This window comes from Stenella coeruleoalba (assembly GCF_951394435.1).
Source record: "Stenella coeruleoalba genome assembly, chromosome: 13".
Lineage (NCBI taxonomy): Eukaryota > Metazoa > Chordata > Mammalia > Artiodactyla > Delphinidae > Stenella > Stenella coeruleoalba.
Window position 1 is genome coordinate 1,059,628 of NC_137159.1, and position 12,803 is coordinate 1,072,430.

General features: G+C 47.7%; 1 protein-coding gene across 5 annotated transcripts in view; it reads right to left on the bottom strand.

The window, feature by feature from the left end:
* Window positions 1-12,803, bottom strand: part of SH3RF3 (SH3 domain containing ring finger 3) — a 206,375-nt gene that overhangs the window by 85,119 nt on the left and 108,453 nt on the right. For 4 of the 5 annotated variants that reach the window (XR_013831165.1, XR_013831166.1, XM_079941603.1 and 1 more), the window contains exon 3: window positions 3,766-3,861. The exons of the other annotated variant lie outside the window; for it this stretch is intronic. Coding sequence is in view for 2 of the 4 variants with exons in the window: in XM_079941603.1 (XP_079797729.1) it covers window positions 3,766-3,861 (96 nt within the window). In the remaining 2 variants the exon portion in view is untranslated. The remainder of the gene's footprint in view (window positions 1-3,765; window positions 3,862-12,803) is intronic. 5 annotated transcript variants of the gene reach the window in all.

Sequence of the window (12,803 nt, forward strand, 5' to 3'; positions counted from 1 at the left end):
CTCCGGCCCAGTGTCCCCATCCTGCACCTGCGCCTCCGAGCTGGCTGACGCCCACTCAGACGTTTCCCAGGCAGCTGGGTGCTTCCTTTCCTCATCTGCCCTCTTTCGCACGGCGTCTTGGGTGCTTGGGGGACAGGTCATCCCCCCGTTCGGCTGACGAGTAGTGAAGCTCCACGCACGGGGCCCTGGGGGCTGGCGCCTGACCCCAGGCCCTCGAGGCTCAGAGCATGGAAGGGAGGCCCTGCCACGGGTGGGGTTTGTCCTCCGAGGACAGGAGTGACCTGGCCCACTCCGCTCTGTCCTGAGCGACACCCGACGAGCCGGCAGGTGTCCGTGGGCTATGCATTGGTCCCACCGTAGAGATGGCTGCTGGACAGTGCCTGTCCTTGGAACCAAGGGGGATGAAGGACAGGAGGTGGGTTCCAGGACGCAGGAGGAGGAGCTGGGAAGGCAACGAGGAAGGGTCTGGGCCAGGGTCGTGCCGACGGACGAGTGGCCCTCTCCCAGAACCAGCGGCCCAGGCCCCGCTGCGGATGCAGCCAGCAGCTGAGGGGAGAGTGGGTGAGAGGAGGGCCTCTACACTGCGTCGGACATACAGATGCTTCTGGAGACTGGATACCCCCTCAGAAAACAGCATGAGGCCAGGCCAGCTCCGAGAGGTTTAACCGCTTGTCCCCCAGCCCACTCAGCGAGCCCCAGGAAAGAGCCTGCCTGGGATGGGAGCGGGTGCCGCGTCCCCAGAGCAAAGGTCACTCCGGAAACGTCCTCCTTGGGCAGGTGTCACGACTGGACTGCACGCAGGCCCCAGCAGCCTCCCCCCACGACCTTCAAACCACAGCTGCAGGGCTGGAGAAGGCTCCCTGTAATTCAGTCCTGTGAGGGCGTGATTTAAGACAGGGCAACACCCAGGGGGATGACCGCCACCCCAAACTGCCGTTCGCCGACACAGACCCCGCTCCCTCCCGGCCCAGGCCCAAACCTGCAAAGACCCCAGATCCACCCTGTGGCCTCAGATGCCTGCTCATCACCCAGAGGAAGATGGTCTGAACTCTATCACCCGCGCGCGATGCCCTCGAGGCCGCGTGAGGGTAAGCGTCAGCTCAGCGCTTCAAAAGGGAGTGGGTACATAACAGCGAATCAGCCTCAGGAGACACCCGGCCAGGGCCTCCTTCTTCGGTGCCTGCTGAGGTCCTGGGGTCTGTGGCTATTGCCAGGGCCCCTGGGGCAATGGTGCCGGGCCCGGCGCTGTGCCCGGGGAGGTGCGGGACAGGAGCGAGGGCCCTGCTCTGCCTCGGCCCCTGGAGGAGAGCCCAGCCCCCGGCTCAGGGGACCTGGGGGGGCAGGAGGCTGTGATCAGAGCAGAGCAACTGGGAGGGCGGTGGGCACACAGGAGCCCCTACGCCCTTGCTCTGAAGGACCGTCTCCAGGGTCCAGCAGTCGAGCCCCAAGGGCACTGACTCCCAGTTGGCTGAGTGTCTGAGCCACGTGAGCCTCAGGAGGCCCTGCTGACTGGTTTCCAGCCCCGAGCCCACACTCTCGGCCTCTGGGATGATGCCCGAGTCCCTTCCAGAGCAGGGGTGCCAGTGCGCCGGGCTCGGCCTCCCGCAGGGGCACCATTACCTGCCTCAGGTTTCCTACAAAATTTTTTCTTAGTTTCTTAAACTGCATTTTAAAGAGAAGTGCAAAAATGTTAGCTACATCACTTCACAGCTGCACCACCCCACCAGCACCTCCCAGATCAAGCCTCGAAGCCTCTCCACAGCCAGGGCCTCCCTCTCGCTTCTCTGCTCGGTCTCCCCAGGGCACCCCCTTCCATCAGCCGCGGGTGAGGGGGGAGTTCTGCTGCTCCTGAACTTCCTAAAGGGGAAAGTCTTCAGTGCACTCTCTTTTCCACCTTGTTTCTTTAAAAATGTGTCCGTGAGCTGCATCCATGCTTTTAAACGCCCGTCCTTTCACCTTCTCTGGCCCCCCTTGGGAAGTCCCAGCTCCGTGACTCGGCTGAGCTGACTCCGTTTGGGGGCGTTGTCACAGGCCCCTGGGACCTTTCTGTGAGTGGCTCCGTGAGAGTCTGCCTTGGAAGAGGTTCCACTGGCCAAAGATGCCGGGGGGACAGACTCTCCACGTGTGGACAGCACTGTGGGGGTTTCACGCGTCGAGTTCTTGGGTCTGAGGCAGCAGATGCAGAGACCACCTCCCAGAGTTGGAGCAAAGGCACAAGTGAGGCCGGAGGTGCTGTGGGCTGTGGTCCTTGCCGGGGGTGGGGGGCAGAGAGCAGAGCGTGTGTGTGCACATGTGTGCATGAGTGTGCCCCTCGCAAGTGTACCAGTGTGTGTGCGGACTTACTGTTGGGGAGGGTCTGAGAGTCACCGGGGAGCTGCTGCTTCAGAGTACACATAAGAACCGCGGGTTCCGGACATGTAGGGGAAGGGGAGGAAAGGGCCGGAGATGAGGCTGGAAAAGCGGAGGCTAATCAGCGCAGAGAGCCTGGGCCACCCACCCCAGCCAGCGGCCTTCATCTGGCAGGTACCGGAATCCACTGGCCCACAGGGCTCAGCAGGGGCAAAGCTGGCCATGTCCCCTGCATCGTGTGTGGCCCGCCCTGGGCTGGGGGAGCACAGGCTCTGAGCGAGGACGCTGCGGGGAGGGAGTAGGGCCCAGCTGAGAGCCGTCGGCCTGGGATCGCACCCGGCTCTGGGCCCCTGCGGAGTCGGGGGCGGCCCTGCACACAAGGGGTGCGAGAGGCCAGACAGGACTCCTCAGGAGGGTTTGGGGCCCACGCCCCGTGAGCACTGGCTAGAACGACTCCTGGGGGTGAGGCAGTGCGCACAGGCGCAGCGCGGGGTTAGCCTGGGGACGTGCGCATGCGGACGTGTGCTGACAAACAGCAAACACACACACAGACCATAGCGAGCAGGGGCTGAAAGAGCAAAGGCTCTGAACGCTCCTCGCTTGGCCACCGCCCGTAACTTATTCACTGGAAACCCAGAGCATCTTGGTCACAGAAAAGAGGCAGGAAGCCAACCAGCCTCAAATGAGCCCGAGCACCTCCACTCCAGGGTTGGAGCTGATGAGCCGCCCCAAACCCCAAGTCCAGGGAGCCTCAATGTTCCCTTCAGTGGCTGGCAGTGTCCCTGGGGAAGCTGCTTCCTGTGGTGAGCTCTTCTCCCCGGGGTTCTGGGGGCAAGCCCAGCAGAACCTGGAGGGTCTCGGAGAAATGGGGCAGGCCCAGGTTTCCCGTGAGAAGTAGGGAGCCCTGCCTCATTGGCCATGTGGCAAGATGATGGGCTGGGACGGACCACCCCCAAGAGGCAGAGGCACTTCTCACAGCCTCAGGGTTCAATAAAACCCACAAGTTGTCCCCATCTGAACTCCGATTACTGTGGGGTAAACTTCTTCCCCTGAGGAGAGCTCATCTCTGGTCTGGTAAAGCAAACAACAAAGGGAAAGAGAGGGCGTGGGTCTGGGAGCCTGGCCTCACCTCCACGTGCAGGAGGGGTGGGTCTGGGAGCCTGGCCTCACCTCCACGTGCAGGAGGGGTGGGTCTGGGAGCCTGGCCTCACCTCCCTGTGCAGGAGGGGTGAGCGTGGGAGCGCAGCCTCACCTCCACATGCAGGAGGGGTGGATCTGGGAGCGGGGCCTCACCTCCCTGTGCAGGAGGGGTGAGTGTGGGAACGCGGCTTCACCTCCACGTGCAGGAGGGGTGGGTCTGGGAGCCTGGCCTCACCTCCCTGTGCAGGAGGAGTGAGTGTGGGAGCGCGGCCTCACCTCCACGTACAGCAGGGGGAAGATCCCGATCTTGTCTCCCAGCATTCCCTCCGCCCAGTTGTCGTCCACTCTTCTGATTACAGTCAGGACTTCATCCTGGAATCACCCCGTGTAGGCAAAGCACAGGGACACGCACAAAACGGATACAAAAACAGAACCAAGAGACCGGTTAGTGTCACTGCAGCTAAGGAAAGGCTCTACGCGATGACTCATTCTGAGATCGGCGTGAAAAGCGTCCCTCCCACATCTTCACCCAGGATCTCTCTTCCTCTCCCATATTGATTTTAGCAGCAAAGAGCCTCCAGTGGAAGTGTGTGGCAATTTACAATCTAGTGAGCACTTTAAAATTCATGTTCCTAATATGTGCTTATAAATAAAATGGTTTTCAACAAATATAAATTCAACTAAGTATAAAACTTTCTATGTTCCTGCCTCCACCAGAGCACAAAAGATGCCCCAATCCAACTCCATTTATTTAGAGTCGTGGAAGCTCTGAACCCTGTTAAATCCTTGTCGTGCCAGGCAGTAGCAAGGACAGAGGCAGAAGGTGGGCAGACGCGGGAGGAAGGAGGGGCGTGAACAGGGACACAGGCGTGCGGTGGGGGAGGACTCGCCCGGTGCCCCCGGAGGCGCCACGAGCCGCGGGGACAGATGACAAGGGCGGGGGACAGGACGAGGAGCGAGGGGACGACCGGGCGGCAGCAAGCGTCGGGGGGCGTGCTGGTGCCACACGGGGTGCAGTGGGACTGTCCACAGGCCGTCTGCCCAACCGCCGTCCACATCCAAACCGCCTGCCTTTGTCCCCCGGGGCCTGCGTGGACACCGGAGGCCTGCCTGGCACTCAGGAGCTGACAGCCAGAGCAGCCCTGTGGGCCCGGCTGGGTCTGAAAGCACCGCCTGCTTTACCAAGGGGCCTTCGACCCCTTCGTGTGAAGCAGTGATGTGGGGTGTGGGCCCCTGGGGTCAGAGGGACGCTCCATCTGGAGCGTCCTGATGGACTTCCTGACATCACCGGAGAAGCTGCTTCCCCGTGAACGGAGGGGCTGCACAGTTTGGGGAGTTTATCTGGGGCGAAGTGGGACGAGGTGATGGGTGCTGGACGTGCCTCCCAGAGGACATGGGGCAGGAAAGGCAAGACCAGGAGTCTGTACTGGCAGGTCCCCATGCTCCCTTCCAAACCTCCCCTCTCCTAGGGGTTTAGGGGACAGCGCAGGGGCAACCGCACCCCTCCTTCTCCAGGTCCTAACCCCAATTTCCCAGCTTAAACAAGTACCAAATAACAAGGGCTGTGTGACTTCAAAATATTTCTTTTCCCAATTGATACAGTCCAGAAAATGCAACAGACACTGAGGGAATCTCAGGCTTTCCCACGTTTCGGGGTGGCTGGTTCTCCATGGCCGGTGACACCGACAAGGGTTTCCTTGTAGTCAGTGCTCGGCCATCAAGGCGGCGGGCTTTCCTGATAAGCATTAGGGCCAAAGTGGCCGACTGGCTTGAGAAGGGATGAGCAGAGAGGGCACCTTGCTTATCTCACATAGAGTTCATGACCAGGAGGGCCCTGTACCCGTAATAAACTCCACTCAGACCCAGCCAAAGGGTGGCCCCCAAGACCTCGCCAACGGTGCAAAGGAAAAGGTAACCGAAGGCTTCCTACAAGCCAGAGCTTTTGCAAGAGCAAAATAAAAGAAGACATTTAATTTTGTAAAATTAAAAAGAAAAAATACCAGATTAATTTTGGTAAAAAATAAAATACCATAATATCTACACGGTTATTTGAGATTGGTCTAGATATTAGAGCCATAGAAATAAAAGGAAAAAAATAGTAAGTATAAATATTGGGAAGAAAAATCATATGATTTTCTACCTAGAAAAACAGAGTATTAGTTAAAAATTAGAATAAGAATTTGAGAAAGGCTGATAATTTTAAAATAAATACATGAAAATCATTGGGTTTCCCATCTACCAGCAATAACCAGTTAGAAAATGTGATTAAAATTGGCTAATCATTAAAAAAACAGAGTTAATTCTCTAATTCACTGTATACACCGAAATTAATTCCCTAAGTATTAAAGATTTAAATGTTAGAAAAAAACCTTGAATAACCTAGAAGAAAATGTGAATAGATGTTTAATCTTGAGGTGGGGAATGGTCTTAAGAAGTAAATAACAAAGATTTGGTTACAGAAAAATGAAATTCTCTACGTTAAGAACAGCAAGAAAACAAAAAGGGAAATAATCTAGAAAAATACTTGCAGGACAAACTGGAGACTAAGACCTAATATCCTTGCTACATAAGGACGTGAGAGACACAGCAGGAAAGAGAGACACATACTTTAAAAGAAAACCAGGCCAGGGGCAAAAATCAGGCAACTCACAAAAAAGGAAGAAAAGCAAACTGCTGTTAAATACATTTAAAAATGTGATACCTGACTAATATTCAAAAAAAGTACAATTTTAGACAGGAAAATTCCTTCTCCCTTCGTTGGTCTTTGGTGTCTTATCAGATTAGCAGGGATGAACACAAGCCCGCTCGGCGTGTTCAGCACGATGGCTACAAGCACTTTCTCATTTCTGGTGGGGATATACATTTATGGCGGTGGTGTGGCAAGTCCTATCAAACACAAGAAGCTGCATATCCACTAATCTGACAAAAACACTTCTAGAGACTCTTTCAAGAAGATCACAGACATGCAAGAAGATTCAGCTCCGAGTATGTTCATTACAGTGTTTCTTCAACTAGAGAAAAACTAGAGACAACTGCACAGCCAGAGAGGGTTGGTTAGATAAAGTATGGTACATCAACCAATACCATAACCAACTGCAGCCCACTCCAGCCAGCCTGTCCTCCCTAAGGAGGAGGGGAAAGTGGAGATGCACAGGTAGAGCTCACAGCCTGTAGGTACAACTCCTTACACGACGGGGCTCTAATAACAGGGTGAGAGGCTACAGAACATTTCCCCTCCACGTCACTAAAGGCCTATTTACAGCAGTACCTTTAACGTGGTACATTTTATGTCCAAATATCAAAAAGGAACAAAAATTACTAGACATCCTAAAAGGCAAAAAACAGTTTGAAGAGACAGAGCAAGCATCAGAACCAGACTCAGATATGGCAGGAATGTTGGAATTATCAAACAGGGAATTTAAAACAACTATGCTAAGGGCTCTAATACATTTAAGTAGACAGCACGCAAGAACAGGTAGGCAATGCAAACTGAGAGATGGTAAGTCCAAGAAAGAACCAAGAAGAAATGCTGGAGATCAAAACACTGTAACAGAGATAAAGAATTCCTTTTATAAGCTTATTAGTAGATTTAACAGCTGAAGAAAGAATCTCTGAGTTTAAGGATGTCTCAACAGAAACTTCCAAAACCGCAAAGCAAAGAGAACAAAGACTGAAAAAGAAAATAAACAAAAACCCAAAACAGAACAGAATATCCAAAAACTGCAGGATAACTACAAGAGGTGTAATATACACGTAACAGGAATATAGGAAGGAGAAGAAAGAAAAAAAGGAACAAAAGAAATATTTGACACAATAATGACTGAGAATTCTCTACCCTGAAAAATAACTCTTCAATAGTGAGAAAGAAATAAAGACTTTCTGAGACAAACAAAAATTGAGGGAATTTGTTGCCAGGAGACCTGCCTTGCAAGAAATGTTAAAAGAAGTTCTTTAGAGAGAAGAAAAGTTACATAGGTCAAAACCTTGACTCTACATAAACAAAGAACGTTGGAGAAGGAATAAGTAAAGAAAAAATTTAAAAAACAGTTTGTTCAAAATAATAATAGCAACAATGTATCTAATTACATATGCTTATGTACATACCATATATATGTATATCATATATACAAATATATACACTTATGTATGTTTATATATAAGTTAAATGAATAACAGCAATGACAAAAAGGACAGGAGGAAGGAATTAGGATTATTTTGTGATTATAAGGTAACTGCACTACCTGTGAAACAGTAGTTTTATCTGAATGTGGACCTGGATTAGTTGTAAATGCATATTGCAATCTCTAGGGCAACCACAAAAAAAATTTTTTTAAAGGTACAACTGATATGCTAAGACGGGAGAGAAAATGAAATCATTTAAATTACTTAGTTAAAACTGCAAAAGGCCAAAAAAGGATGGAAACCAAAAACAGGAACAAAAATCAAAGAAAACAAATGTGGTAAATATTAATTCAACAATATCAATAATCACTTTGAATAGCAATAGTCTAAATGTACAAATTGAAAGACAGAGATGGTCAGGGTGGATCAAAAAAACAAGACCCTACTGTATGTTATGTACCGGAAACCCATTTTAAATATAAAGAGATATATATAAGGAAAGATATACCACGCTAACACTAATCAAAAGAAAGCAGGAGTAGCTATACTAATTTCAGGAAAAGCAAACTTGAAAGCAAGGAAAGTTATCAGGGATAAAAAGGGGCATTACATAACGATAAAGGTGTCAATTCTCCAGGAAGACAACAATCCTTAACATGCATGCACCTAACAACAGAGTGTCAAAACACGTGAAGCAAAAACTGATAGCTACAAGGAGAAACAGGTGAATCCACTGTTACAGACGGGAGACTTCAATGCCCCACTATCAGAAATGAATGACCCAGCAGGCAGAAAATCAGTAAGGACCAAGCTGAACTCAACACCACCATCAATCAACTGGATATAATTGACATCTATAGACTACTTCATCCAGCAATGGCAAAATACACATTTTCTTTGAGGTCACATGAAACATTCACCAAGATAGACCACATTTCGGGCCATAAAACACACCTTAACAATGCTAAAAGAACAGAAACCATACAATGTCTGCTCTCAGACCACAATAGAATTAAACTAGAAATCAATATCAGAAAGATAATTGGAAAATTCCAAAATACTTGGAATTAACACAATTCTAATAACATTTGGTTCAAAGAAGAAACATCAAGAGAAATCTTAAAATGTTTTCAAACAAATGAAAATAAAAATACAATTTGTCAAAATGTATGGGCTGCAGTGAAAGCAGTGCTTAAAGGTAAATTTATAACACTGAATGCATATATCAGGAAAGAAGAAAGATCTAAAATCAATAAACCGAGCTTCCACCACAGGAAACTAAAAGAGAAGAGCAAGTTAAATCCAAAGTAGGCGGAAGAAAAGAAGAAATAAAAATTAGAGCAGAAATCAATGAAGTTGAAAACATGAAATCAACAGAAAATAATCAACAAAGAGCTGCTTATTTCAAAAGATCAATAAACTCAATTAGCTTCTAACCAGGATAACCAAAAAAAAAGAGACGCAACACAAATTACTAATATTAGTAATGAAAGAGGGGACATTACCACAGATCTCATGGGCATTAAAAGGATAACAAAGAAATATTATGAACAATTCTATGCCCACAAATTTAATAAACAAAATGGACCAATTTCTTTAAAGACGCAATCTGCCAAAACTCACACAAGAAACAGACAATCTGAGTAGGCCTATATCTGTTAAAGAAATTGAATCAATAATTAATAAACTTCCAAAACAGAAAGCACCAGACCCAGATGGGTTCTGAATTCTACCAACATTTAAGGAAGAAATTATGCCAAATTCTCTAACAATTTCTTTCAGAAGACAGAAGCAGGAGGGCTACTTTCTATCTCATTCTGTGAGGCCAGAATTATACTAATACAAACTAGACAAAGACACAGTAGGCAAAGAAAACTAAAATGTCTCCCATGAACATAGCTGCAAAAATCCTCAATAAAATATTAGCAAGTTGAATCCAACAAAGTATAAAAAGAACTATATAGCATGACCAACTAGGATTTATCCCAGATATGCAAGGCTGGTTTAACATTCAAAAATCAATTACTGTAATCCATCACCATCAACAGGCTAAAGAAGAAAAATCACATCCTCACATTAATAGATGCAGAAAAAGCATCTGACAAAATCAAACAATTCATGATTAAAAAAAAGAAAAACCTCTCAGTAAGCTAGAAACAGAGTGACGCTTCCTCCACTTGAAAAGAACGTTCACAAAACCCTTCAGCTAAACATCATACTTAATGGTGAGAAACGTGAAGCTTTTCCTAAGATCAGGAACAGGCAAGGATGTCCCCTCTAACCACAGCCTTTCAATATCATAGTCAAAATCCTAGCAAATGCAATTAAAACAACAAAGGGAAACAAAAGGTATACAGATTGGGAAGAAAGAAACAGAACTGTCTTTGTTTGCAGATTACATGATTGTCTATGTAGAAAATCTGAAAGAATCAACAAAAAACTACAACCAATGAGCAATTATAGCAAGGTTTCAGAATATAAGATTAATATATCAAAGTTAAATATTTTTCTAGTACTAGCAATGAACAAGTGGAATTTGACATTAAAAAATATAATATTGTTTACATTAGCATGTAAAAAAAATGAAACAGGTATACATCTAACAAAATAAGTACAAGAGCTACATGAGGAATATTACAAAACTCTGGTGAAGAACGTCAAAGACGAACCCAGTGGAGAGATGTCCTACGTACATGGGTAGCGAGACCCGATACTGTCACGATGTTCCTCTCAACTTCTGGATTCAATGCAATCCCGATAAAAATCTCAGCAAGCTTTTTTGTGGATGTTGACAAACTGATTCTAAACTTTATATGGAGACGCAAAAGACCCAGAATAGCCAACTCAACACTGACAGAAAAGAATAGAGACTGACGCTATCTGACTTCAAGACTTACTGTAAAGCTACAGTACTGAGGACAGTGTGGGATTGGTGATAGGATATAAAAACAGATCAATGGAACATAATAGAGAGCCCAGAAATAGACCCACATAAATGTAGTCAACTGATCTCTGACAAAGGAGGAAAAGCACTACAATGGAGCAAAGACAGTCTCGTCAACAAATGGTGCCAGAACAACTGGACACCCACCTGTAAAAAGAAATGAATCTAGACACACACCTTACACCCTTCACAAAAATTAAGTCAACATGAATCACAGATCTAAATGTAAAATGCAAATCTATACAACTCTTAGAAGATAGCACAGGAGAAAATCTAGATGACCTTGGGTTTGGTGATGACTTTTGGATACAACATCAAAGACTGGTCCATGAAAGAAAGAATTGATAAGCTGGACTTCATTAAAATTAAAAATTTCTGCTCTGTGAAAGACGCTGTCAAGAGAATAAAAGGACAAGCCACAGACTCGTGAAAATATCTGCAAAAGACACATCTGATAAAGGACTATTATTCAAAATATACAAAGACCTCATAAAACTCAACAATAAGAAAACAAACAATTCGATTTAAAAATGGGCCAAATACCTTAACATACACCTCACTAAAGAAGACATACAGATGGCAATAAGCACATGAAATGATGCTCCACATCGTATGTCATCAGGGAGATGCAAAGTAAAACAACAATGAGATAACACTACATTCTATTAGGACGGTCAAAACGCAGAACAATGACAACACCAAACGCTGGTGAGGATGTGAAGCAACAGGAACCCTCATCACCGCTGGTGGGAATGCAGAATAGCGCAGCCACTTTGGAAGACAGTTCGGTGGTTTCTTACAAAACTAAACACACTCTTACCATACAATCCAGCAATCACATTCCTTGGCATTTACCCGATGGAGTTAAAAACTTACATCCACACAAAAAACCTGCACATGGATGTTCATAGCAACTAAATTTGGAAGCAACAAGATGTCCTTTAGTAGGTTAACGGGTAGATAAACTGTGGTCTATCCAGACAATGGAATATTATTCAGTGCTAAAAAGAAACGAGCTATCAAGCCATGAAAAGCCAGGGAGGAACCTTAAATGCATATGACTAAGTGAAAGAAGCCAGTCTGAAAAGGCTACATAGATTGTGCGATTCCAACTATATGACATTCTGGAAAAGGCAAAACTGTGAAGACAGTAAAAGGAACAGTGGCTGCCAGGAGTTGGGGGGAGGGAGGGCGGAACAGGTGGAGCACAAAGGATTTTAGGGCGGTGAAACTGCTCTGTATACTACACACGTGCATACGTGTCATTACACATTTGCCCAAACCCATAGGATACGTAACCCCAAGGGTGAACAGTAATGTAAACTATGTGCTTTGGGGAATGCAAAGTGTCAATGTGGGTTCATCAGTTGTAACAAATGTCCCATCTGGGGTGGGGGGTGTGGATAACAGGGCGGCTGTGCATGTGCGGGGGGGCACGAGTATCGGGAAATCTTGTACCTTCTGTGCAGTTCAGGCATGAACCCCAAACTCTATTTAAAAAAAATAGCTAAAAGTACCCCAGACTGATGAATGTGAACAGACTATAGCACTCACAAAATATAGGTGCAGTTCACACACGTAACATCGAGAGGAAACAAAGTTGGACACGTGAGTAGGTTCTGCACCATCTGTTTATTGGAAGTTCAAGACAGACATGCTCATCTACGGTGTTAGAAGACACGGAGGGAAGCTGGGGTGCTGGCACCCCACCATTTCCCTCCTGGGTAGTGATTATAGGACATATTCTTTCCAACCACCAAGCTGCATAATTTTGATTAATACGCTTGTTGGTACATGACACTATACTTAGATAAAAAGCTTGTTTTAAGGTCACAGTATTTCCGGCGTGGACAAGCCACGGCACCCCTGAATCCTGCCTGTGGCCCTGATGCACCTCTAAAGGGACGTCACATCCTGAGGAAGCCGACACGAGGTGAGGAGTGTGAAGCACAGCAAACCAGAGGAGGGGGCACCAAGCCTGTGCGGAGGAGGCCAGGAGGGGCCGCGCCTTCACCCTGCACTGAGGATCCCAGCTCACCGCGGGCCACCAGGAGGTCCCGGTGACTGAGAAGCAGACATAGCGCCGAGTAAGGGACAGCTGCCCCCAAAGGAGCCCGCCTCTTAGGCCGGGGAGCTTGTCGTCACCCGAGGGCCACGAGGGGCTGAGCTAGGCCTCCCCCAGCTCAGCAGCACCCCCCGGGCATCACCTAGGTGTCCGGCACCAGGAGGAAAGCACCCCTCACCACGG